The sequence below is a fragment of the Podarcis muralis genome, chromosome 9, assembly GCF_964188315.1.
Source record: "Podarcis muralis chromosome 9, rPodMur119.hap1.1, whole genome shotgun sequence".
NCBI lineage: Eukaryota > Metazoa > Chordata > Lepidosauria > Squamata > Lacertidae > Podarcis > Podarcis muralis.
In genome coordinates this window covers 13,757,471-13,785,257 of record NC_135663.1, presented here as the reverse complement: position 1 = coordinate 13,785,257, position 27,787 = coordinate 13,757,471, and the positions used below count along the sequence as shown (strand labels likewise).

The 27,787-nt window shown below is 46.4% G+C and overlaps 1 protein-coding gene across 2 annotated transcripts; it reads left to right on the top strand.

Annotated features, from left to right (window-relative positions):
- The first annotated feature begins 40 nt into the window (after nucleotides 1–40).
- On the top strand, nucleotides 41–27,787 carry HPSE (heparanase). 2 transcript variants are annotated; one of them, XM_028744682.2, is made up of 12 exons: nucleotides 45–340; nucleotides 5,904–6,049; nucleotides 9,773–9,907; nucleotides 13,326–13,496; nucleotides 14,642–14,813; nucleotides 15,463–15,510; nucleotides 16,654–16,747; nucleotides 16,853–16,959; nucleotides 19,481–19,595; nucleotides 23,544–23,662; nucleotides 25,085–25,231; nucleotides 27,126–27,787. In XM_028744682.2, the coding sequence occupies exons 1-12, from the start codon at nucleotides 135–137 to the stop codon at nucleotides 27,283–27,285; spliced, it is 1,620 nt and encodes a 539-aa protein (XP_028600515.2). In that variant the 5' UTR covers nucleotides 45–134; the 3' UTR covers nucleotides 27,286–27,787. The 2 variants fall into 2 exon arrangements, with proteins under 2 accessions (XP_077789918.1, XP_028600515.2); XM_077933792.1 differs by lacking the exon at nucleotides 25,085–25,231 and having other exon boundaries at nucleotides 41–340.

Genomic DNA, 27,787 nt, shown 5'->3' with positions numbered 1-27,787 from the left:
CTCCTCCTCCTCCTCTTCCTCCACCTCCCAGAGGCAGGCAGGCACTGGCAGTAGTAGAAATAGCAGGAGGAGGAGCAAGCGCCGGCGAGGATCTCCTTTCTCCCGATCTCTCCAAGCGCGCGCTGGGACGCAGGATGCTGCCGCTGCTGGGACTGATCCTGGCGCTTCTCTGCCGGGCTCCGCTGATCGGGGGCTCCTGGGAGGATCCCGGCCAAAGCGAGGCGGCCGTGCTGAGCATTCAGCTGCCCGAGCAGCCGGCCAGGGAGGTCAACCCGTTTTTCCTGTCTCTCACCATCGATGCCAACCTAGCCACGGATCCCAGATTCATCACCTTCCTGGGGTAGGTCACGCCAGGCTCGCCGTTTTCTAGTTTCTCCCCCCTTTTGGGGTGTGTGCGGGATCTTGCCCGCTGCGCCTTACGAGAAGGCTGTTTACCAATGGGGGAAGCTACACCTGACGAGCTGCTGCCTGCTTTGCCGCGGATGAAGTTGCCGGAGCTCGGTGCAGGGTCCGTGAGTGAAAATGGAAGTCCCAAGCTGGGTTTCCCCTGAAGTTTTGCGTGTGAGAGAGAGAGAGTGTGAAAACTTGTCTCAAAGCTGAAAAATCTCTTGCTTGGTTTTTGCCTGCAGCTGAAACTTCCCTTTTTGAACTGCTTTGTCCAAATTTCTTCTAACTAAAGGGCTATAGAAGTCTGAACATGCCAGCCACGAGCTAATACTTTCTGCCCTAGGTTTTGCCCGTAATTCCTAGTTAGGAAGAGGGGGCTGTTTTTCTCAGAGTTAAAAGGCACTCTGCATATGATCAGAGGTACAGAAGGTCTCTAACCCCACTGTCAAATTTAGAACATAAGCTCCTCGCAGGCAGAGACCTAAACTTGCCTTTTCACTTAGGAAACTCTGTAAAATTCCACATAAACTGATGGCAGTGTAGAAACAATACATCATCTTAAATATGACGTCTCTGGTCCTTCAGTTGAAGCATAGAGATGTAGACATTCCGAGATTTCAAGTGCTGTTGAAGTGGGAGTTTTTCCAGGTTCTCCTCCTGCCTACAAACTGTACCTCCAATGGGCTATATCAGGGGTCAGCAACCTTTTCCAGACCATGTGGTGGGCTGGACTATATTTTGGGGCAAAAAATGAATGAATTCCTATGCCCCACAAATAACCCAGAGATGCATTTTAAATAAAAGGACACATTCTACTCATATAAAAGCACACTGATTCCCAGACCGTCCGCGGGCCAGATTGAGAAGGCGATTGGGCCGGATCCGGCCCATGGGCCTTAGGTTGCCTACCCCTGGGCTATATGCTTGCCTCTTTCTCAATTTCTCGCTGTGGCAGCAAAGGATTTCTTAGAAAGGTCCCAGTAATGACTGTATAAACCTGGAGGTCTATCTCCAGGCCTTGTGCCAGCAGTCAACCAGGTTGGGTACTTGATGTGACCCCAGGGATTCAGAAGGGCCCCTCCTTGGCCTGACCCAACCTTGAGTTGGCAGGGATGTATATTTATTCTGTAGCCTGGGGACCTTGATCCTAAAGGTTCAGAGTTTAGGATTGTAAATTGTAACCTTAGAGCGCATTAGATCTCACTAGATAAATAGGGTTAATTAATGTGGAATCCTACACTTGCCATCACAGCAGTTGCTAAAACCCATTTAAAAATAATTGCATCAAAATACATCATACCTACATCACAGAAAAGGTGGTCTACAGCAGAAATCTGAGCGCGTTGTTTATCTCGTCTGACAGGTTACCTGTTTAATGATCACTTGATTGGATTGCCTGGGGAGCCTGGCCAGTCTTTTGTAATGATAAAGACTTAGTTCCTGAGCCAGGTCACAGGCTCACACCCTATTCATATCTTAAATGTGCCCTTAAGACAGGATTTGTGAAGGAAAAGACAATGGGGAGGCTTTTCCATTTCCCTTTGACCTTGCAGAGAAAACATTTGGTCAGTTTGGGAATCAAAAATGGTTTCAGGTCGGTCTTCCTGTGCTGATCTATGTACGTGCTTGGTTGGTACACTTATGAACATTTAACATATATCTAAGACCTCAAAATTCCTATCATACTGCATTGCAGAGGGTTGGACTAGATGATCCTCAGGATCCCTTCCAACTCTAGGATTCTACCATGCCCATGTGACCCCTGACTTCCATGGCCTTTTATAGGCACATTGTTTTTCTTTATAAGACTCACCCTGTGACACTTTCCCCCTTTCCTGGTTGCCACTTTACCCTCTGGCTGTAGGGTGGCAAGGATGAATGAGTTGGCATCCTTGGGATTAAGGAGTGCAAATGCACTCTTAATTATCTGACCATTTTCGCTTTGACATTTCCTGTGGTTCGCTCCGGGTGCTTTGGCTGGTGAGATATGCTGGGAGAATCCTGTTTCCCCTTGCTGCTGAGATAGCTGACATCTCTTTCTGCTACACGGAGCCGCATTCCATGCATCTAGACGTGTGGTGTTGTTGTTTTGTTAAGTGCAGCCTATATACCTTCCTGTTGTTAGCCTTGGAGCAGCTAAAAGCACTGTGTAGTTTTTAGGTCTGCCTGGCCACTTGCTCAACCGCCTATGATTTGGGTTGGCGATGTCACCATTGGCTTGCAGAGCGCCAAATTGTTAGAGGCTCAAGAGGAAGATCACATGCTCTTTTTTCTCTCGAAAGGAAGAGTCCTCGGTTGACTTGCAATATTTTCTGCACATTAATTCATACAGTGTGGTGTAGTGGTTAAGAGCAGTATACTCGTAATCTGGTGAAGCGGGTTCGCTTCCCCACTCCTCCCTTGAGACTCCTAACGACACAGGAACAAAACTGGCATATATGCTAACATGTCTCCAGTTTAATTACAGAGTACAAATTTCAGGATCTCAGCTCACAATACAGCTGAAATCTGTGAGAATTCATATGCCAAGTCTGTTATTTCCACTTTGGCAGAATCACTAATATCCGTGTATTGTGTTCTACCCAACTGAGTCAATACTCAGAGTATACCCATTGCAATCAATGGACTTGGCTAACTTCAACTCCTTTATTTTAATGGGTCTACTCTGAGTACTGACTATGGGGACCACCCCTTTCTGCAACATTGGCTACAGATTATCATGCTCCCGTTAACTATCCTCAGGACTAAAAACAAGCCAAAGATCTCAAATTGTATTTCATATTATTTAATGAATCTCCACACTCCTTATATCTTTGTTCCTCAATTTTACACAGCCTCCTAGCATTTCTTCGTGTACAATGGATATAGTTTTCATTTCCATGTTCTTTCGCTGGGTGCCCTTTGAGCCTTGCCTCTCAAAAGCAGAAGAAAAGTGGAGTAAGAAACAAACTTGTTATCGCTTGTATCAGGCGGGTCCTTTATTTAACTCTGGTATTTTATCAGCTCCAACCAGGAAGTTGTTGGTGGCTGCTGAACTGCTGCATATTTGCCATTTAGCTGATGAGAGGCGCATATCTGATGCCTTGTGCTCGATCCCACAAAAGAAAGAAAAATATATATTTTTCATTTATAACATTACAAGTAGCGTTCGAAACTCCCACTGTTCTAAGCACATTTTGTGACAGGGAATTTCATTAGCATGAGCAGTTTCTGAGCTCTAGGTGCAGTACTGCACCGAAAAATTCAGATCAAAACTGCAGGTTGGAAGGAAAGGACGAGCTTTTTCTGCCTCCCCACTTCCAGTGGGAACCAGTGTGGTGTAGTGGTTAAGAGCGGTAGACTCGTAATCTGGTGAACCGGGTTCGCTTCCCCGCTCCTCCACATACAGCTGCTGGGTGACCTTGGGCTAGTCACACTTCTTTGAAGTCTCTCAGCCCCACTCACCTCACAGAGTGTTTGTTGTGGGGGAGGAAGGGAAAGGAGAATGTTGGCTGCTTTGAGACTCCTTTGGGTAGTGATAAAACGGGATATCAAATCCAAACTCTTCTTCTTCTTCCAGTTGCTCTCTGAAGACTGGAAAAGAGACCCTCTTAAGAATATTAGGGGGGTGGGCAGGAGAAGGACTAGACCATGTGAAAAATGAACATAATATTTTAGCTGCATTTCATTCATTTTCAGAATAATATTCAAACATCCAAATAACAGGGGAAACTAGAAAAAGACTTCTTGCGTAACTTTGTCCTTGATATGCCATTTTTTCTGTGTGTAGGGATCAGGAGAGATCTCACTCACCTGATGCATTGCACCATCACCGCTAATCTACTCCAGTCCAGTAACAGTTTTACCATATGACAAAGTATTGTTGTTGTTTAGTCGTTTAGTCGTGTCCAACTCTTCGTGACCCCGTGGACCAGAGCACGCCAGGCACTCCTGTCTTCCACTGCCTCCCACAGTTTGGCCAAACTCATGCTGGTAGCTTCGAGAACACTGTCCAACCATCTCGTCCTCTGTCGTCCCCTTCTCCTTGTGCCCTCCATCTTTCCCAACATCAGGGTCTTTTCCAGGGAGTCTTCCCTTCTCATGAAGTGGCCAAAGTATTGGAGCCTCAGCTTCAGGATCTGTCCTTCCAGTGAGCACTCAGGGCTGATTTCTTCAGAATGGATAGGTTTGATCTTCTTGCAGACCATGGGACTCTCCAGAGTCTCCTCCAACACCATAATTCAAAAGCATCAATTCTTCAGCGATCAGCCTTCTTTAGTATTAGAGAATCTCTAATATAGTTCAAATAAAAAGCCTAGTTTCTGCAAACCATGGTTCTTAATCCTCCGTGAGTAGACCAGGCTGCAGTTACCTAGCAGTGAAAGGAAATGCACTCCACACATGCCCAGAGGCATTGCTTGTTGTTATTCTTTCAGATACTCTGGACGCTGGTGATGGAAACAGATTCTGGAGCTGAATTCTGCTGAATCCTGATCCAGATTAAGCCCCGGGGAGAGGAAATATCTTTAGCTGTGGTGCTGAAAAGACATCAAAACCCGTAGTGGTATATTGTCAGTAAATATAGCAGGCAGGAGAAATTGAAACTAGTCTGCATTCTGTTGCTTTTCCTTAAACAGACACAAGAAGTTTGTTTTGAAGAGAGCCTTTCATGTGATGATTAAAGTGCTGGCGCAAGCTTTGAAACTCTTAAGATTTCTGTATGCCGTCTTTATATTTAGAGTTACAAATATTGCATGTAGGCAAAAGAGAAATAAAGTTTAACACATGATGAGTCACAGGCCGCTGCTGTGTCAGGCTTGGCAAAGGAAATCCTCCTAGTGGTTCTCTTCGCTTTCTGTTCCAACAGCCGTGTTCAATTAAACACTTCAGACCGGAGGAGATTGCTGAGCACCAAACTACACACAATGTGGGAGATCTAAGACTGGATCTCCAGGTGTATCTCCCCTCCCAGCTCTCTAAAACACAGTGGAAACTGGTCCCATAGGGTAGAAGGAGGGGAGGCCAACAGCAGATGGCGCCACAGGCAATGACAAGCAAAGCTAGCTCATTCCAGTTTTGTCCCCATCTTACTCCCAGCTGAATTCTACACATGCAGCACCAAGACTGTGGAGGGGTAGGTTGATACTTGGGTACCACACATAGTTTCTGGAACTATTGAGCAGAGAATAAGGGCACCTCTGTTTGGCCTGTTTATCGAGCACTTATTCTGATTTGTTTGTGGGGAGGTTAGATGATGTTGCGTCAAACTAGGTGTTATCCTACACTTTCCAGCTTGCTTTTCCATCGCTTTCCTTATCACAAAAACTCTAATTGTTTGGGGAAGCAGGCTCGTTTCACGAAAGCTCCAAATCAGCACTCCCTTAATTTACCAAGCTGTGATTGAACCCCAGCCCAAAATTGCCACAGTCTACAAGCGCCTCATATGAACTGAATGAGCTGAATGGATGATGACGAATCAAAGCCAACAGGATGAAAAGGTGTTTCCTTTCAATTTCTCCGCGTTCTCACTTTCCCAGCTCTACGAAACTGCGCACATTGGCGAGAGGTTTGTCTCCTGGCTTCGTGAGATTTGGCGGCACCAAGACAGACTTCTTGATCTTTGATCCTGAAGAGAAACCAACGGCAGAGGAAGAGGTTTGCCAGAATTTGCTGGCTAAACAAGGTAGGTTAGAGCCGAAAGGTTGCAAGCTGCAGAGCACTTACACATGAGCAAGTCTCACCAAGCACAGAGTCGGAGCAGACTGGCATTGGGTGGCAAAAGCAGTTATGCATGCCTTTGATTTTCAGAGATGAAAGAGTGATAGATTATGAAGAATATTCAGCATAAAAACTAGTTGACACCATCCTCCATGCAAAAAGCAGGTTCATTTTCCAAGTGTGGATCACTATGCAGTCTCAATGGTATTGCCTCTACACAAGAGGAAGGTATCAAAAGAGCTAGGAGAGCTAGGTACTGTTGCAGGAATTTATGTATAGGTTGCGGGGGGGGGGTGGTGTTGCCCCTCCAGCAGATATCATGCACATGGAGCCCACTACCAAAATCAGCACAATTTTGTGATTTGTCCCCTGTTGTAAACAAAAATTGCCCTTTTCCCTTATGGAGCCCATACAGAGTCCTTACATAGGTTCCCTATTGGTAGGAGAGAATAACATAGGCCAACCAGAGGATATTGAGAAGCAAAGCAGCTCGTAAGCTTGACCTTTATTGATCTGTTGCAACAGGGTGCTCCCCTCACCCGCAGGAAAGGAGGAGGAACCCAGAACAATGGCGCGCAAGACTTTTGAAATTGCCACTCTGTAGATCAAGACCACCCCCAGAAACATCATACCTACATCACATAAAAGGCGGTCTTAAAACAGAAACTTGAATGTTGTTTTTCTCCTGTCGTTGTTTATCTCCCGTCTGGCAGGTTACTTGATTGGATTTCCTGGGTAGCCTGGCCAGTCTTTTGTAATGATAAATACTTAGTTCCTGGGCCAGGTCACAGGCTCACACCCTATTCATATCTTAAATGTGCCCTTAAGACAGGATTTGTGAGGAAAGAGACAATGGAAGGTTTGACCTTGCAGAGAAAACATTTGCTCAGTTTAGGAATCAAAATGGTTCCAGGTCGGTTTTCCTGTGCTGATCTATGTACGTGCTTGGTTGGTACACTTATGAACATTACCATACAGTGGTACCTCAGGTTACATACGCTTCAGGTTACATACGCTTCAGGTTACAGACTCTGCTAACCCAGAAATAGTGTTTCAGGTTAAGAACTTTGCTTCAGGATGGGAACAGAAATTGTGCTCTGGCGGCGTGGCAGCAGCGGGAGACCCCATTAGCTAAAGTGATGCTTCAGGTTAAGAACAGTTTCAGGTTAAGAATGGACCTCTGGAACAAATTAAATACTTAACCCGAGGTACCACTCTATATCTAAGACCTCAAAATTCCTATCACACCCCACAAAACACTTCATCACAGTTTCTTCCTATCTATTCAAAGGGCCTCTGCTGCACAATAACAAATGTAACAATTCACTGATAAATGTATCTATGTACTGGCTCACTGGGAAAACTTCAGAAATTCATATACAGTGGTACCTCGGGTTAAGTACTTAATTCGTTCCGGAGGTCTGTTCTTAACCTGAAACTGTACTTAACCTGAAGCACTACTTTAGCTAATGGGGCCTCCTGCTGCCGCCGCGCTGCCGGAGCACGATTTCTGTTCTCATCCTGAAGCAAAGTTCTTAACCTGAAGCACTATTTCTGGGTTAGCGGAGTCTGTAACCTGAAGCGTATGTAACCTGAAGCGTATGCAACCTGAGGTACCACTGTAGACATGTGAGCTCAGCTACTCAGCAGCCCCTCTGCCTGAGTGATAATTCCTGGCATCCTGATACCTGAGTGCCAGACAGGTAGCCATTCCAGAAATAACAAACCCAGATGAAGACAAAAGGGTGTGATTAACTTGGCTGGGAAACAGGGAAATGTAAATATCTCTTTTGTTACACTTGATGAGTGTTTGGTGGAGGGCAAGGGGAACCATGGGGCAGGGTCCAGGATGCTCAGATTACTGCCACCAGACCTCCTCTTTTATGCTGTAACCATGATGTATTAGTGATGTAGGTGTGTGTGTGGGGGGGTGTAACAAGGAATTAGCAGCTAATAAAAGTTTGGGTTCTCTTTTGTTCGGGGCTTCCATCTTGTTCCACCTTGTGGCAGGTGGGAGTCCTGTCGCGACAGTCTTCAATAAAGACCAAGCCTACTGGCTGCTGTTTTGCTCTGGTATTCCTGGCTGGTGTCCTTGTTTTTTGTCCAAGGGAGCCCTCAGATTTCTCAATTTGTTGTTGTTTAGTCGTTTAGTTGTGTCCGACTCTTCGTGACCCCATGGACCAGAGCACGCCAGGCACTCCTGTCTTCCACTGCCTCCCGCAGTTTGGTCAAACTCATGCTGGTAGCTTCGAGAACACTATCCCAACCATCTTGTCCTCTGTTGGCCCCTTCTCCTTGTGCCCTCCATCTTTCCCAACATCAGGGAGTCTTTCCAGGGAGTCTTCTCTTCTCATGAGGTGGCCAAAGTATTGGAGCCTCAGCTTCAGGATCTGTCCTTCCAGTGAGCACTCAGGGCTGATTTCCTTCAGAATGGATAGGTTTGATCTTCATACAGTCCATGGGACTCTCAAGAGTCTCCTCCAGCACCATAATTCAAAAGCATCAATTATTCGGCAATTAGCCTTCTTTATGGTCCAGCTCTCACTTCCATACATCACTACTGGGAAAACCATAGCTTTAACTATACGGACCTTTGTTGGCAAGGTGATGTCTTTGCTTTCTGCAGTACCTAAAACCCTGGAGAGATGTTGCCAGTCAGAGTAGACAACACTGAACTAGAGGGACCATTTGTCTGACCCAGGTCTAAGGCAACTTCCTAGGCTCCTCAGGCCTGCCTTGGCTTTCAGGTCACCCTGACACCCGGCACCTTTCGCTTTAGGAAATTAGGGAGGCAGATTTTCTGCAAGGAAAACTGAGCACAGGAAAGCCTGCTCTCTCCTGAGTTGGCTGAAACAACAAAAGCCAGGCTCCCTCTGTTAGTGGTGTTAATGGTTGCTATCAATCTGTGAGGCCAAGTGGGGAGGAAAATTATCTGTTCTAGAACGTCTGCTCAGGCTTTTCATAGACGGGTGTCAGCAGTCCTATTATACTAACTGTAAATGTCAATTTCGTCCAGTTTCAGGCACTGGGAGCTGCTGACAAGGCTGTATTCTTACACAGGGCCTCTTGGCGTCTTTTGCAAGGGCCTCCCCCAGGCACTCTGCACACGAGATAAAGCAAAATTAACACGATCCTTGACAGCGCTGCTGGTTCTTTCCAAGACTATCAGGCAACTGACCCACTTTGCTAGGGGATGGTCTTGCCCCAAAGAATTCGGGAAAATCCATATTGTATAGGACTGCAAACTGAAAGAAGTTTTGATGAGTTTAGAGTCAGATTTTAGCCGATGGGTCTATCAATTTTTTAAATTGCAATTTTTTGACATTATTGCAGCGTTCCAATACTTGATCGAGATAATGAACTACAGTCAATTGCATTTCACAGAATTGTAGAACTGTAAAGTTGGAAGAGACGCAGAGGGCCTTCTTGGTAGTGGCACCTGCCCTGTGGAGCGCCCTCCCACCATATATCAAAGAGAAAAACAACTACTAGGCTTTCAGAAGACATCTGAAGGCAGCCCTGTTTAGGGAAGCTTTTAATGTTTAATAGATTATCGTATTTTAATATTCTGTTAGAAGTTGTCCAGAGTGGCTGGGGAAACCTTTTCCTGCTGGTGAGATCATCACCCTGAAACATTGATCACTGTTGTGTGTTCTTTCTCTCTCTCTCCTTCTCTCTGCTGCCACAGATGCTGCAGATGTCTGTGGATTCAGATCCACGCCTATGGACGTCATAGAGCAACTGCAGTCTCAGTGGCCTTTCCAGGAAATGGTCATCCTCTGGGAGGAATCCAGGAAGAGGCCCCGAAACACAACCATTACGCGTAAGACGCTTGCAACCACCACACGCTAATTGGAGGGTGTCTCTCTTCTCTGTTTGCTGAAAATGACGGGGTCTGGAAACTTAATGAGCTCTGCTAATTGCCTTTACCTTTAAAGGTAGGTCCAGTCGTGGATGACTCTGGGGTTGCAGCGCTCATCTCACTTTATTGGCCGAGGGAGCCAGCGTACAGCTTCTGGGTCATGTGGCCAGCATGACTAAGCCGCTTCTGGCAAATCAGAGCAGCGCACGGAAATGGCATTTACCTTCCCACTGGAGTGGTACCTATTTATCTACTTGCACATGACGTGCTTTCGAACTGTTAGGTTGGCAGGAGCAGGGACAGAGCAACGGGAGCTCACCCCGTTGCGGGGACTCGAACCGCTGTGTAAAGGGAAAATAAAGTTGTTATTCTGCTTTGCCAGATCTTAGCCTATTACAGTACAGTGGTGCCTCGCAAGACGAAATTAATTCGTTCCGCAAGTTTTTTCTTCTTGCGAGTTTTTCGTCTTGCGAAGCACGGTTTCCCATAGGAATGCATTGAAAATCAATTAATGCGTTCCTAGCGAAACCGCTTGCCAGGCTGGCGGTGCGGAGAAGGGCTTTTCTCCCCACCGCAAGCCTTCAGCACAGGTACGGGAACAGAGGGGAAGGCGCGCAGCGCTTTCCCTCTGTTCCCGGGCTTGCGTGGGAGGAGGGTTTTTCCTCCCCACCGCCAACATTCAGAACAGCATTCTGAATGTTGGCGGTGGGAAGGAAAACCCTCCTCCCACCCCAAGTCTTCAGGAAAGCCATCCGAAGCCGGGCGGCGGGAGAAGGTGTCCCCGCCCCCCCCCCCGCCCGGCATTGGAGCTTCGTTCCAATGCCGGGTGGCGGGAGGAGGTCCGAGGACAGTGGGGAAGACGCGCTGCGCTTCCCCGCTATCCCGGAGATTTCCCTATGGGCTTTCGTCTTGCGAAGCAAGCCCATAGGGAAATTCGTTTTGCGAAGCGCCTCCAAAACGGAAAACCCTTTCGTCTAGCGGGTTTTCCGTCTTGCGAGGCGTTCGTCTTGCGGGGTACCACTGTATTTGTAAGGTTCTATGTGCTGGGTATATTATTCAAGAGGATATTTTGCTCTGTAAATGTAAGGTTGTTCCATACAGTTCTGTTGATAGTTTCAGTTACCTTCTGCCAAAAATCTTTCAACATAGGACAATGAAAAAAACATGTTTCAGAGAACCATTATCCCTATTGCATCTCCAACAGTTAGATACCTTAGATAGCCCTTTTTTAAACAACCGTAATGGGGTCCAGTATATTCTAAATATTATTTTTTGTTGTGTGAGCCTCAATTTAAGGTCCAGGGGTGTCTTCTGAATCTAATGGGAGCGTCTTCTTGAATTGCCAGACACGGACTGCCAGTCTTTCACTGCAGTGGGAATTAAGAGAGGATGAAATGTTCTGAATCTCTCCCAGGCCCACAAATTAAAATCCAGAGGTGGGCAGACACTCTGGCAAGTCTGTCCTCTTTGCCTCTCCAGGAACAAGAGGTGTAGAAAGCATTTTTGCCACCAATATAATATCATTACTGGGATTAGGTGCCACCTCCACTCTCTGCCAAGCGGTAGCAAGAACCCAGGGGATTCCATCCACTCACCCTTGATCTGTGTTCCTTTGGAGAATTGAGACACAGCCGAGACTATTGTAGCTTTAAGAAATATGGTGAATTCACCTATTTACACCTTCAGCCTGCATGGAAAGAGTCCAGATTTTATAGCATGGTCATCTCAAGCAGGGCTTGTTCCCCACAGCAGAGCAGCCCTAGAGTCAAAGGCAGCTCTCCAACCGCCCTTCAGCCAGCCAGCCCAAAATGGATCCCAGTCTTTCTCTCTCTCCCTTCTTCCCAGCACACCTTACTAAAGACACACTTTTCTTGACATCTCAAACACACACCCCATCACTATGGCAACCTCTGTCTGTCCAGGCCCAATAATTCCTCATAGAGCAGGCATGTCCAACAGGTCGATCACGATCTACTGGTAGATCGCTGCAAGGTTTTGGTAGATCACAGTCAATCTCTGGCTCCCTTAGTGTCACTAAAACTGACTCCAGCTCCGCCCCCTTACCCCGCCCTTCATTGTTGTTCAATCTCTGGAAGGGAAGATGGAGATTTCTCTGTCCTGCTGATTGCATCCATAGTGATCTTTTTGTGAGTGACTTTACCCCTTTGTCCCTTGCCTTTAACCCCCCAAAAAACAGAAGTCCCCCCCAAGCTTCTTTTTAACCCCTTAAAAACAGGGGTAGATCACTGCCTGTTTTTAATTCTGAAAGTAGATTGCAGTCTCTTGAGAGTTGGCCACCCTGCTCTTAGAGGAATCAACACCTTTTGTCATGTTAACACCTCAATCCCAGGAGAAGCCCTGGCTTGAAAAGGAAGCTTTGCATATGTTTTCCCATTGGTCTGCAATCTTCCCTTCAATACTCCACATAATCGGAAATCCTACCATTTATTAATTTAATTAATAATTGGGTCTCCCCCAATCTGCAACAAAAGATATTCTTTTTTAAGAGAAAAAAGAATAACAAGCAGAAAATTACAACTGTTTTTTTTTCTGGACTCTGTACTGCAATTAAACTTTACAACATGTAACCCTATGCATTAATGTTCTTTTCACAACTCTATATAATGAACTTCGCAGTTGCTGCTTCCACCCCAACGTCCAGACATTTGTTATAGGCTGTTTCAGACTGTGCGAACTTGGGCCAAACTAGAGGATAAGAAAAATGTGTAACTGTGGTTCGTGCAATTTTTTTTTTTTTTATTTTAAGCAGCCGCTGTGGGTCCCTTCAAACTCTATATTTTTATGATTCTGTGATTCATCTTCGCTGGTGGACCTTCTCCAGTGAGATTATGTTGGTACTAAAGTGTTAAGAGGTAACAAGTCACTCTAATCACTGAGCAGCTGGAAGTCATTAAGCATCCAGGAATGTGAGTTAGTTTGTATAGTCAGTTCACCCGTGTGTCCTTCCCTTTCCCCCCTTGACCTGACTCGCAGACTCAGTTTGTGGCCATGGGCGTGTTTGCTGATATGAGTTAAGTTTAGAGTAAAGTTTTCTTTATGCCGGAGATAAAAGCATGTGTGCTTTATCGCCAGGGTTTTTCTTTTCTAAATAAAGTTTTTCCTGAGTTCCTAAGTGCTTGCTCCAGGATTCTTCATTGAAAGGTACTGAATCTCCTGCCTTCTTCAACCGCTGCACGAAATTCTCTGCTGAGATAAGATTTATGGCGTTGGAAGCGCACTGGACGTTTACTCAACATTAAACTAATTAAAGTTTAATGGACAGATTATTTTTCTGACCTAGGATTCCGGGGGGGGGGGTTTCCTGGGATTTCCTCCTCGTAACATGACCCTTTGTCCTTATTTTCCCACCTGCTCACAGGAAGTACAGTGGATATTCTGTACGACTTTGCACGCTGCGCCAATCTGCACCTGATCTTTGGACTCAACGCTTTGCTGAGGAGAGGCAACCAGTGGGACAGCTCAAACGCCCAGCTGATTTTGAATTACACTGAATCCCAGAATTACGACATGGATTGGGAACTTGGGAATGGTAGGTCTCAGATTTGAGTGTGCTCTTGTGTTGCCAGTACGCAAATGCATATGGGGGGGCGGCAAAGTGGGAGGAGAGGGAAGAAAACCCATAAGCCCCTCTTCCCTAAATTCAGCCCTGCAAAATCACATGCCATGTCAAGGATTTTATTTTTTTCAACACAATGGTTTTATGCACCCCTCACAGCTTTTTGAAGTGATGCCTTCAGGACAGAAGACAGCAGCAGCAACAAAATAAATTGTTACATCACTTTGGAATGTTTAATGCAGAGCTTTGCAAACATTTCATGTTGGTGATACACTTTTTAGACATGCATCATCATCACCATCATCATCATCATCATCATCATCATCATCATCTATTTATACCCCGTCCACCTGGCTGCGTTTCCCCAGCCACTCTGGGCAGCTCCCAACAGAATGTTAATAAAAAAGCAATAAAACTTCAAACATTAAAAACTTCCCTAAACAGGGCTGCCTTCAGATGTTTATTTCCTTGACATCTGGTGGTAGGGCGTTCCACAGGGTGGGTGCCACTACTGAGAAGGCCCTCTGCCCTGTAGCTTCACTTCTGACAGTGAGGGAACCGCCAGAAGGCCCTCAGCGCTGGACCTCAGCGCAGAACGATGGGGGTGGAGATGCTCCTTCAGGTATACGGGACCGAGTCTGTTTAGGGCTTTAAAGGTCAGCACCAACACTTTGAATTGTGCTCAGAAACATACTGGGAGCCAATGTAGGTCTTTTAGAACCGGTGTTATATGTTCTCGGCATCATTTTGCGACACTGTACTTCAGTTTTACTAGCAAACCAGTGGTTAAACTAACCCATTTCTAGCCCTGGGAGGACACACTAATGTGTCACAACACACAGTTTGGAAAGCTCTGGTTTAATGGAAAGCAATTCAGTGAAAGAAAGGGGGAAAAATCCATCACATTTTAGATGCTGCCACCCCCAGGTAATTTGAGATACCGCCTTACCCCTTAGATAAACCTGAGTCTCACGTATCTTTAGTTCCAAGTGTTCTTTCGGAATAGTAAAGTTTGATATTTAACATTCTGTACTTCTGGTTGATTACTGCCACTGTGCAAATTCTGAATGAGTCACACAGCTTTGAGAGCCATCTAAGGATGTTTACGCTTTCTGCAGAGCCCAACAGCTTCAGGAAGAAGTCTGGCATTTATATCGATGGCTCCCAGCTAGGACAGGACTTCATACAACTACGTCAGCTGTTGGACAGCTACAGCAGCTACAGAAATGCCAAGCTCTATGGGCCTGATGTAGGTCAACCTCGGAAGCACACTCAGAAGTTGCTAAGGAGGTAAAAATAAAATCACCAGCATAATTTTACTTGATAGATCAGGAATGCGATATTCTGCCCCACTGCAGAACATAACAAATAACCATTGTTGGCTTTAGCCGTGGTTTGTTGCCTTATTCCCGATTGAGATCGCTAGGACTGGGCAGGGTGCAATTTTCTTTGCAGTTTAGATAAAATGTTGTTTCTGAGACAAAATGGACTAGGTTACAGTAGAGCAGAGCAGCAAAACCACAGACCCAATACTGAGCTGGATGTCTAATAAGTATAATACAGTGGTACCTCGGGTTAAGTACTTAATTCATTCCGGAGGTCTGTACTTAACCTGAAACTGTTCTTAACCTGAAGCACCACTTTAGCTAATGGGGCCTCCTGCTGCTGCCGCGCCGCCGGAGCCCGATTTCTGTTCTCATCCTGAAGCAAAGTTCTTAACCTGAAGCACTATTTCTGGGTTAGCAGAGTCTGTAACCTGAAGCATATGTAACCCAAGGTACCACTGTACGGAGTATACCTAATCATTCTAAGGGAGCTTCCTAAATTTATATGTTCCAACGTCTGTTTTGCTGGATTACAGTTCCCACAGTTTTGTAGCTCCCTTAGAATTTGACGAAAAGCAGAGGAGGTGGTAAATTTAACCCTTGTTGTTTTGCAGCTTCCTGAAATCAGGAGGAAAAGTAATTGATTCTGTCACATGGCATCAGTAAGTACTGAGTTCATATTCAGAAACTCGTTACCCAAGCATTACGGCAGCACGTGTCAAAACATTTACCAGAAACTGCGGGAGGGAACAGTGCTGTTGTGCTCAGGTCTTTTGGGGGGAACTGTCCATGGGGGAATCTGGCTGGCCATTTTGAGAGCAAGATGCTGAACAAAATGGATGCTTTGCTTGATCCAGCGGGGCTTTTCTTAACATACGCCTAGTTCAGAGAAATATTAAGTCGATGATAACTGCGGAGAAAATATGAAGAAAACCAGGAGGAAAACCATTTTTTGTTTGTTTCTAAAAGTATGTATATGCTGCCCTCACAGAATATCAGGCTGGTGTATTAAAACATAAAAAAAACCATTAAAAGCGGTACAGAACAATCATTGAAATGACTGGCTACTCAAGAAGGTATCATAGAATAGACTCATAGAATTGTAAGGTCATCTTGCCCCCCCCCCCTGCAATGCAGGAATCTCAGCTAAAGCACCCATGACAGATGCTTGAAAGTCAAAAAACAAGTTGCCTGTCACTTCTCTGCTAGGAGAGTGTTCCACCGTGACATTAAACGCCCGACTTCTTGTTGAGGTCATTTGGGCCTCTGTAACAAAGTGGACATGGGATGCGGGTGGCGCTGTGGGTAAAAGCCTCAGTGCCTAGGGCTTGCCGATCGAAAGGTTGGCGGTTCGAATCCCCGCGGCGGGGTGCGCTCCCATTGCTCGGTCCCAGCGCCTGCCAACCTAGCAGTTTGAAAGCACCCCTGGGTGCAAGTAGATAAATAGGGACCGCTTACCAGCGGGAAGGTAAACGGCGTTCCGTGTGCGGCTCTGGCTCGCCAGATGCAGCTTTGTCACGCTGGCCACGTGACCCAGAAGTGTCTCCGGACAGCGCTGGCCCCCGGCCTCTTGAGTGAGATGGGCGCACAACCCTAGAGTCTGTCAAGACTGGCCCGTACGGGCAGGGGTACCTTTACCTTTACCTTTAACAAAGTGGACGACTAACAGCTCTCTTCTGGGTGATCTCTAATAGAAGGGCTTAAGCACCCAAATGGTGCAGGACTTCTTGTATCAACACAAGAGCCTTTTCCAGCACCAGTGTAAATTATGGGTAGACTTAACGTCAAATGTCTCGATTTCGCAGCTATTATCTGAATGGCCGAACTGCTACCAGAGAGGATTTCTTGAGTCCTGATGTGCTGGACACTTTCATCACAGCCGTACAAGAGGAACTCCAGGTAATCGGGAGTCTGTGTGGGTGGCTGGACAGCTCATCTATTCCTCCTATTCCTCAAGTCCCTGTATTGACTCACCTTTCTATACTTTGATTTCACATTCTCTAGCTTGTTGATGACACTGTCCCAGGCAAGAAAGTTTGGCTGGGAGAAACTAGTTCAGCTTACGGAGGGGGTGCTCCTCAGCTGTCCAATACGTATCTCGCTGGTTTTATGTAAGTACAATAATATACGTTCCTACGAGCTCTGCTTTCCTTCTGTAGAATACCAGGATCTTGTTGCGTGTCAAGACCCCATAGCCACCCCCTCGTTGGGAAATAACACACACAAGGACACAGATATTAGGTTTATGTTATTGGGCAAATTTGGCCACAACTTTATTGATTACAGAATGTGAGCGGTATTGGCTTAGGCATTGAATGGACCCGACTATATCTGACTCCTGCCCGATGCACAGGTAAGGGTAAACCACCAGAAGGCGGAGCCCTGTCGATGCAGACCAACTCAAGCTCCCCTTGGTGTTCCCGTTGGGGTCGTGTCATGGCCCTAGCCCCCGACCCGGGCTTCGGACAAGATTAACACCCCCGGATTCCTTTAACGGAATACCCTTAAGCTTGGCGGGGCAGGTGACGGCCACACCTCCCCTCCCCCATCACAAGGTCAAACACTGCCTAACCGCGACCCTAACAAAGTTGTGACGATTGCTACGAGGTAGGCGAAAACCACATGGCCAGTGCCAATTTGCCAAGTGGAAAAATTCCTACCAGGCCCCTCAATGGCAACCAAGCGAGGTCCATAACAAGGCCAGTGCCTAAACCTGCAAAATAGGGAGGGAGGGCAGGTGATTGAGGAAGCGAGCCAAAGAGGAAGCCCTCCGGCTCACGCCTCTGATTTAAACGGTCCTGGCCACGCTCCCCAGCCAGCAGATTGGCTGGCCGGTCTCTGACGTGCCCAGGACCCCCGGGCAACGGGGGACTTCGTCCCCCGCCCCCGGTGGGGAGTGGGTGGCCACACGGTCCACCGGAACTCCTCCCCATTGGGAAGTAGAGCAGATTTCTCTACCGATGCCCTAGAAGCCCTTCCTTTGATCAAACAGGAGAAGCTGTTGTGATCATTGATGCCCATAAAGCTATCCATGTCTAGTAGCTATGGTGGCTATGTTCTTCCTCCATAGCTAGAGGCAGTAATGTTTCTGAGTACCAGTTGCTGGAAACCACAGGAGGAAAGAGGGCTCTTGCTCTCAGGTTCTGCTTTTAAGCTTCCCAGAGGCATCCGGTTGGCCATTGTGAGAATAGAATGCTAGACCAGATGAGCCAGTGGTCTAAGCCAGCAGGCTCCTCTTACATCCTGATCTGCTTGCACAACCTCCCCAACACATCAGTGGGAACCACAGAAAACGTTCTGCCTCTCCCCCGCTCCACCCTTTAGTGGTGTTTTAGGGTCTTTTCCAGGTCCGGTGCCATGCGCATGTGCACAATTATGCGCCAATAGGTTGTTGCCTGTACAATATGAGCGTTCATCCCGAATCCATCCAGATTTGTTCATATTTCCCAATCACTTCCCTAACCACAAAAAGTCAGTTTCTTTTCACCCAAGTTTCCTAGCAATTGCTTGAATCTCTCCCATTAAACGCTGACATTCTGGAGGTTCCCTAACATTGGCATCGACCGGCAACACCTGGCGCTTCTAGAAACTCACCATGCCATATGGCGAATCAGAAAGGAGACGAATTAGATACCAGGACTCGTTTTATTTAAGACCAAACCCAAATCCTCCCCCCCTATTGTGGAGCCCATTTATCCTCCTGTATGAGGAATCAAACTTTTTGTGTTACCCTACCCAGTACCTGACAGGGACGCGGGTGGCGCTGTGGGTTAAACCACAGAGCCTAGGATTTGCTGATCAGAAGGTCGGCGGTTCGAAACCCCGTGACAGGGTGAGCTCCCGTTGCTCGGTCCCTGCTCCCGCCCACCTAGCAGTTCGAAAGCACGTCAAAGTGCAAGTAGATAAATAGGTACCACTCCGGTGGGAAGGTAAACGGTGTTTCCGTGCGCTGCTCTGGTTCACCAGAAGCAGCTTAGTCATGCTGGCCACATGACCCGGAAGCTGTACGCCGGCTCCCTCGGCCAGTAAAGCGAGATGAGCACCGCAACCCCAGAGTCGGTCACGACTGGACTAATGGTCAGGGGTCCCTTTACCTTTACCCAGGACCTATGATGGCAGCATGTTGAACTGCTGTGCAACTGAGAAAGTTTCATAAGGTGACAGTAACAGAAGCTGGTCTGCTTAGATATCTCATCGTCTGTTTTGTTTCTCTTATGGGGAAAAAACCACACTAAGGGAATTTGGGAGCTGTGGGTCTGCATACTGCTGTGAAATTCTGTATTGACGGACAGGCACTTCAATTTAAGGACCTCTCATGTCCCTGCCAAGAACTGAGAATGCTTTTCCATAGCGTTCTCTCTGCTCCTCTCAACTACTTATTAAAGTTCATGGTTACAATGCTGCCAGAAAGAACACCTGCCTTTTCTGACCTTATAACTATTGAATGTATTATTTTTTTTAAAGCACCACTTCTGATGTTTGCATCAGCTCTTGTTTCTGCCTTGCACGTAGTACAAAACATCACACCTCTTTAGTTAGAACAGAAGCCACTCCCGATTCTTTTCAGGTTGCTTGAATTGAAGTTTTCTTTATTTCCTGCTCTCTCCCCCCCCCCCCACTTTTGTTACGCAGGTGGCTGGACAAACTAGGCCTGTCTGCCAAACTGGGCATTGACGTGGTGATGAGACAGGTTTTGTTTGGAGCGGGAAGCTATCATCTGGTGAACGCCAGCTTTGAACCTTTGCCAGTATGTATACCTCTATGTATACGCGGGTGTATGTATACGCAGGTGGCGCTGTGGGTTAAAGCCTCAGCGCCTAGGACTTGCCAATCGAAAGGACGGCGGTTCGAATCCCCGCGGCGGGGTGCGCTCCTGCTGCTCGGTCCCAGCGCCTGCCAACCTAGCAGTTCGAAAGCACCTTCGGGTGCAAGTAGATAAATAGGGACCGCTTATCAGCGGGAAGGTAAACGGCGTTTCCGTGTGCTGCGCTGGCTCGCCAGATGCAGCTTGTCACGCTGGCCACGTGACCCAGAAGTGTCTGCGGACAGCGCTGGCTCCCGGCCTATAGAGTGAGATGAGCGCACAACCCTAGAGTCTGGCAAGACTGGCCCGTACGGGCAGGGGTACCTTTATCTTATACCTCTAATAATAAATATAGTAACAATAATTTATTATTTATACCCCACCCATCTGGCTGGGTTTCCCCAGCCACTCTGGGCGGCTTCCAACAGAATATTAAAATACAATAACCTATTAAACATTAAAAGCTTCCCTAAACAGGGCTGCCTTCAGATGTCTTCTAAAAGTCTGGGAGTTGTTTTTCTCTTTGACATCTGGTGGGAGGGCGTTCCACAGGGCGGGTGCCACTACTGAGAAGGCCCTCTGTCTGGTTCCCTGTAACCTCACTTCTCGCAATGAGGGAACCGCCAGGAGGCCCTCGGCGCTGGACCTCAGTGTCCAGGCAGAACGATTGGAGTGGAGACGCTCCTTCAGGTATACTGGACCGAGGCCATTTGGGGCTTTAAAGGCCAGCACCAACAATGAACAATGAATAAAACAATGAAAAGGTTGAGGATACAATGACTCCTGCAATCGACACAAGATAATATCCCCAAGGCAAGTATCTGTAAACAAATGATAAACATCCATAAAAATGGCAAAAGTAGCTTCTTTCCCAAATAGGTTTTATCTTAAACAATAGCAAACACAGTAAATACGTTTGTAACAGTGTGTAGACAGTATGTAAACGACTTAAAGCAGGGGCATATCTGTCCCCATCTGCATTTTTCCATCGGGAGAAGCATCCGTCAAGGAGGTTTAGCAAACTGAAGGATATCGTCCTCTTTCTATGCTCCTCCCTCTTTCTGTCCTTTAAGTTGTTTACATATGGTCTTCACTTGTATATTACAGTGGTGCCCCACAAGACGAATGCCTCGCAAGATGGAAAACCCGCTAGACGAAAGGGTTTTCCGTTTTGGAGGTGCTTCGCAAAACGAATTTCCTATGGGCTTGCTTCGCAAGACAAAAATGTCTTGCGAGTTCCTGCAGGGGTTTTTTCCTCCCCCCCCCTTTTCCCCAAGCCACTAAGCCGCTTATCAGCTGATCCGCTAAGCCGCTAATCAGCTGATCCGCTAAGCCGCTAATCAGCTGATCCGCTAAGCCGCTTAACAGCTGATCCGCTAAGCCGCTTAACAGCTGATCGCTAAGCCGCTTATCAGCTGATCCGCTAAGCCAGTGTTTCCCAACCGGTGTTCCGCAGCACACTAGTGTGCCGCGAGACGTTGCCTGGTGTGCCGCGAGATGTTGCCTTGAGGGAGGCGGGCGAGTCGGGCGGCGAGAGGCGGGGCGGCGGCGGCGAGGAGAGGCCGCCCAGCGCGGGGCTCTCTCCGTCTGCCTGCCTGGCTGCCTGCGTGGCGCTGACGTCACGGGGCTGTAACGTGCCCCGCATAGGCACACGCGGGGCGGCGAGCGAGCGAGCTCCCACATCCCATCGCCGCTCGTTTCGGCCGGCCTACTGGGCTGTCGCAGGCGGAAGGCCTGCGCATGCGCGAGGTTTTCGCGCCTTCGGGATTCCCTTCACGCCTTCCTCCTCCCGGGTCCTTGAGAGCGCGGGAAGCGGCAGCGCGAGACCGGCGTTGAGCCTGTTAGGTATTGCGCTTGCCAAGGCAGTCATTTGGGAAATGAAAACTTGCAAAGCAAGCAACCAGTTCAATCTGAAGTACGTGTATGCTTAATATCCTGTATCTGAAACCTGTTCTGCCCCCTCCCCCACACTTGGTGCCATTTTCATCTACACATGCAGCAGAGTAAGTTGACCCAGAATAGTACCAATTCAGATGGCAGATGAGAGAATGACAGTGCTGAATGCTTTCCCATGTAGAACAGTCCCTGCAAATAAAAACCTAGCATATTTGGAAGAGGGATGCTAGCCTAACCATTACCTTCTATGCTGTTACTATTTTTTTATTTTTTTTTACATAAGTAAAAAGTGACCTTTCCCCATCTGGCATGGTGGTGTGCCTCGAGATTTTTTTCATGAAACAAGTGTGCCTTTGCCCAAAAAAGGTTGGGAAACACTGCGCTAAGCCGCTTAACACCTGATCCGCTAAGCCGCTTAACACCTGATCCGCTAAGCCGCTTATCAGCTGATCCACTAAGCCGCTTATCAGCTGATCCGCTAAGCCCGCTAAGCCGCTAATAGTGCTAATCCGCTAAGCCGCTAATGGGCTTGCTTCGCAAGCAAGACGAAAAAAACGCAAGACGAAGAGACTTGCGGAACGGATTCTTTTTGTCTTGCGAGGCACCACTGTATTTACTACAAAGCTCGATGACTAAGCTCTTCAGCAACGAAACGTCAGAGCACTGAATCACTGGTACAGTGGTACCTCGGGTTACATACGTTTCAGGTTACATACGCTTCAGGTTACAGACTCCGCTAACCCAGAAATAGTACCTCGGGTTAAGAACTTTGCTTCAGGATGAGAACAGAAATTGTGCGATGACGGCACAGCAGCAGCAGGAGGCCCCACTAGCTAAAGTGGTGCTTCAGGTTAAGAACAGTTTCAGGTTAAGAACGGACCTCCGGAACGAATTAAGTATGTAACCAGAGGTACCACTGTATATCACAAGTAGACTCTTCATTACTGCATTTGCAGTTGTTCCAGCATAAAATCTATTTTGGAAAGAGAAGAAATGAGCACTGAGCCACTGATATATTTATTACAAATAAACTCTTTATTTACTGTGTTTGCTGTTGTTTAAGATAAAACCTATTTGGGAAAGAAACTACTGTATTTTTCTGTGTATAACAAGCTCTCATGTATAAGACGCCCCCTATTTTGGGGGACTCCAAAAGTAAGAAAAAGGGGGGAGATTGCCCAGAGTTGCTGAGCTTTTTGGGGGAGGATTGCCCAGAGTTGCTGAGGTTTGGGGGGGGGGCAGAGTTGTTGAGCTTTATTTGGGGGGATGGCCTAGAGTTGTTGAAGCTGCCAATCGCCCACCAAATTGCCACAGCAACAGCCAATCAACACCAGCCCTTGCCGCAGCCACCAATAACACGCCCAATAGCCGCTGACAATCTCCGGCTTGCGGCAGCAACCAATCCCACGTCCCCCCATGCACTATCAGTGTATAAGACGACCCCAATTTTTTAACATAACTTTTTAATAAAAAACCCTCATCAGATACATGGAATAGTATGGGACATTGGGAAAAGTATGGGCCATTTTTATGGGCGTCTATTGTTTGTTTACAGATAGTTGCCATGGTGATATTATCTTATGTCGATAGCAGTACATTTACCTCGGCAGAGGAAGCCGCAAAGGTGTAAGGACGGAGTGGATGGGTGGCAAGCAGCGACGGCGGGGTTGGGTGGGCATGGTGCATGCTGACATCTATTTTGCTTCCAAAAAATAAAAATAAAATAATCCCACTGATAATTACCATTCTTATTTTTTCAATTTCTTAACTGCCTTTCACCATAAGCTCTCGAGGCAGTCAGGTCACGGCAATTTAAATTCAAATTTCAAAGCAGTTTAAAATAAATGATAGAAAGAGGAAAAGGATAAAGGTGAATTGCCTTCTGTGTTTTTGATTCCATCTCACTCCTGCTTATCCACCAACTCCTTGCTGGTTACGTTTCTTTAAAATGTTTTTGCTATGCACAAAAGCTGTCTTCTTTTCCCATGTAAATAGGATTATTGGCTTTCTCTGGTATACAAGAAACTAGTGGGCGCCAAAGTCCTGCACGTCAACCTGTCAGGCGAAGACCCAAGGAGGCTTCGAGTGTATCTTCACTGTACAAATGAGCACCAGTAAGTATTCAGCCAAATGCCTAGTAATAATAATAATAATAATAATAATAATAATAATAATAATAATAAATTTTATTTATACCCCGCCCTCCCCAGTCAAGACCGGGCTCAGGGCGGCTAACAACCAATAATAAAAACAAGTTGATTGAAATACAACTTAAAAAACAAGATTAAAATACAACATTAAAACAATTTAAACATTAAAATGCAGCCTCATCACAGGAGGAGAAAGGAAAAAAGAAAGGGGGGAGGGAATCAAATTGATTCTAAGCTAAAGGCCAGGGGAACAACTCTGTCTTACAGGCCCTGCGGAAAGAAATCAGATCCTGCAGGGCCCTGGTCTCATGAGACAGAGCGTTCCACCAGGCTGGAGCCAGTGTTGAAAAGGCCCTGGCTCTGGTTGAGGTTAATCTAACTTCCTTAGGGCCCAGGACCTCTAGGGTGTTGCGATTTATGGACCTTAAGGTCCTCTGTAGGGCATATCGGGCGGGAGAGGCGGTCCCGTAGGTACGAGGGTCCTAGGCCGTGTAGACTCTGAAGACCTTTTGGAATAGTAACCCAATTTTGTCTCCCTAAGGGGAGACACGGCTTGGAAAAGGTGCAAGGGCTTTGGTACACTAGCTCTGGTGCAGCAAAACACGCTAGTGCAATTGCACCAAAGAATCTGAAACTTTGTACATGTCAAGCGTAGATAAAGAAAAATGGGGCAGAATGAAAAGATGGCAGCTAAGACACATAAACTCTCCCCCCAAATTCCAAAAGGAGTTAGGAATCCTTGCTTTGCAAATGCTTTTCTAGGCTAGGATCCTGGTAACTTGCAGGGGCAATTTTTAGCAGATGCTAGCAAAACACCTGTCACTATGGCAGGAAACGTGTGTGTAGCACAGCCCCACATATTGCTCACCCAGAGTGTCCCCATGGATGGAGAATGGAGTTTGCCCTGCCCTATGCATTTTGCTCCGAGTGTGGCACCTCCTAACTCAGCCCGTTGGCAAGGGCGGACTTTGTAATCTTTTGCAATACGGTGCCCTGTGCGAGACCGAAATTGGGTGCCGTTGCCATTATAAGAGAACGAGGGAGGTGTTCACAGTGAGTTCCTACACCTCTTTTTCTAGAAAAATGGCACTGTCTGGTTGTATTTATTGATTTGGGGTTTTCTTTCCCCTTCAGACTTCTCTAAATGCAAAGCATAAATGCAGAGATTTCTGTGCTTAAAATACTGCAGTTGTGCATTTCCTCTGATAACGTTTGAGACCTGCAGGTACACAAATTAAACAAACAAACAACAACTTTTGTACTTCACCAGGAGGAAATGCTCATGTCAAACAGAATGCCCTTATTTTCATCTGAGGAATGTTGGAGTGTATACTATATATTATCTGGTATATCCTTTTAACAGGCTGCTTCATGTTTTCCTTCCAGCCCGAAGTACAGAGAAGGGGATATCACCTTATTTGCCTTGAACCTCTGTAACAGCACAAAACACTTGCAGTTACCTTCTTCCTTCTCCAGCAGGCAAATAGATGAATATCTTTTACTGCCTCATGGAGAAGACAGCATACTTTCCAAGTAAGCAGTTCCGAATTTCCTTTCCTTTCTAAATATTATTTGTTCAATATGAGCTTTAAAAACTTGGGATTTTCAGAGGAGACCCTTTTCATTCTCTTTCAAATGTTGTTCGGGATCTAAAAGGTGTTAGCAATTTCTTTTAACCCCCTGTACCCGACTCTTGATTTGTAGACACTGGACAAATGAGGTACCACGATTGGGAAACTTTTGTTAGGCTGTGTCCACATAATACAGGGGTCAGCAACCTTTTTCAGCCATGGTCATTCCTCAGACCATGTGGTAGGCCAGACTATATTTTGAAGGGGGGGAAATGAATGAATTCCTATGTCCCATAAATAACCCAGAGATGCATTTTAAATAAAAGAATACATTCTACTCATGTAAAAACACACAGGATTCCCAGACTGTTCTTGGACCGGATTGAAAAGGCAATTGGGCCGGATCTGGCCCCCGGGCCTTAGGTTGCCTACCCCTGGCATAATACCTTTGAAGCACACACATGCTTCAAAGAATTCTGGGAATTGTAGTTTTCCCCTCACAAAGTTATAGTTCCCAGCATCCCTTAACACACCGCAGGACCCAGAATTCTTTGAGGGAGAGGAAATGTGCTTCAAATGTGCTTTAAAGCTATAGTGTGTACACATCCAGAGTTTCCTGAAACAATCATTCCAAGAAGCTCAAGGCGATGCTTATGGCTCTTCCCACCACTAAGTGTTATGTAACATCATTTTGCATAGCAATTACTTCGCACTGCATTCTGTAACCACACATTAACAAAGCGCTTCAACCAGTCATGTCTTCACAGTCCACATTTCTGACTTTTAGTCTCAGGGCTATGGGTTCGAGCCCCACATTCAGGAAAAGATTCCTGCATCGCAGAGGGTTGGACTAGATGACCCTCGGGGTCCCTTCCAACGCTACAGTTCTGTGATTCTAGGACATTCACGGCCCTTAATCTTCAGCTTGAAAATGACTTCTATTTCTTGAAACAGTGTTCAAGATTTGACAAAAGATTGTCATTCCTGTTCATTGTTAATGCAATAAACTTATTATTATTTTGTTCTTAGAAACTACAGGATCAGGATTACATTTTTAGGTTTCGGGTCCCAAGTACTAAGGAAACCCTTTCCGCCTTAAAAGCATTGCAGCTAGGAAGGAAGTCAAGTGACTTCTCAGAAATTGTGTCTCATCTCAAAAACTGGGAAGCCAGTTCCCAAGAATTCTGCCCACATTTCTTCCTGATCCATATGGATATTTCCTCAATTTATGATAATAATGTGTCCCTCTATGAACTCGTCAGTGAAGCTGTATCCTGTAACCTTGGGCGCTCCAGTTCCCTGATCAGATCCAACTTTCAGCTGGCCAGGAATGACAGCCAGACAGTGTCTGCCAAATTTATTTTTAGCATTCAGATCCACTTTTCTGGAAACACATGGATTTTTCCTTTTCTTGAAGAGAGAATTCAGCTTGAACAGTGAGGATGTTTCCACACAGAAGGCTTGCTTTACATGGTGTTACATGTGTACTATGATCTTGGCCAGAAAGCTTATTCATGTTAAATATACTTCTCTTGTGCATTAAAAACAAGCACACAGACAAAGATCATATGAGGGATGAAAAGGGATTGAAGCTCTTTGTGTAACACACACACGAAGGCAACCTAACGCTCTGAAATATACATAGATGGTAGAGTTCCGTTATTTAAAGCCGTTCTCATGAAATAATTTAAAAATACACTTTAAAACTTCATCAATTAGAGATACCATTTTGTATTACTGAATTGTCTTTGTTTTAAAATGGTCTCTTGAAAACAAATGCAACAAAACCTTAACCAGGTTTATTGTTTGAAGATGACAGATTTTGTGTCTAAAATATACATTCTTTCCTCTCGCAGATCCGTGCAGCTGAATGGTTATGTCTTAAAAATGTTGGATGATGAAATATTGCCCACTCTCAGGGAAAAACCTCTCAGTCCAGGAAGCCGCCTTGCACTTCCAGCTTTTTCATATGGATTCTATGTAATAAGGAACGCCAAGGTGCGGGCTTGCATTTAGCAACTTATGTCACGTTCCCAAAATCGAGTTGGTGGCCAACGTGGTGTCAAGACATTCGGGCTGCTCCAGATATTTTGGTGGCAGAAACAAAGCAAGTCAAGAGTGAAGGGGAATATCCCTCCATCCTGGCCCCCGTTTTTATTTCAACTTTCCACCTGTACCTAAGAACCTAAGAACTTTGTTTCAGCCACTGTTTCCCCAAAAACGAAAGCTCTGCTTAAGGAGGGATTCCAGTTAGAGATGCAAAGAGGATGGATGTCAGATAGCAAATCACAAAATTAGTGGCATAGGTTCTCAGCGACGTCTACACTGGCTTGGTCATGTACACAGAATGGAAGATGGCAGGATGGTGCTGCACAGGGAGCTGGCTTCAGGCACTAGGTCTGTTGGCAGCCCAACTCTGTGTCACAAAGATGTCTGTCTGCAAACATGGCACGAAGGCTGGCAACATCAACCCCACCGTGTGGGAATACTTTGCAGGCAATCACAGTGCCTGGAGACA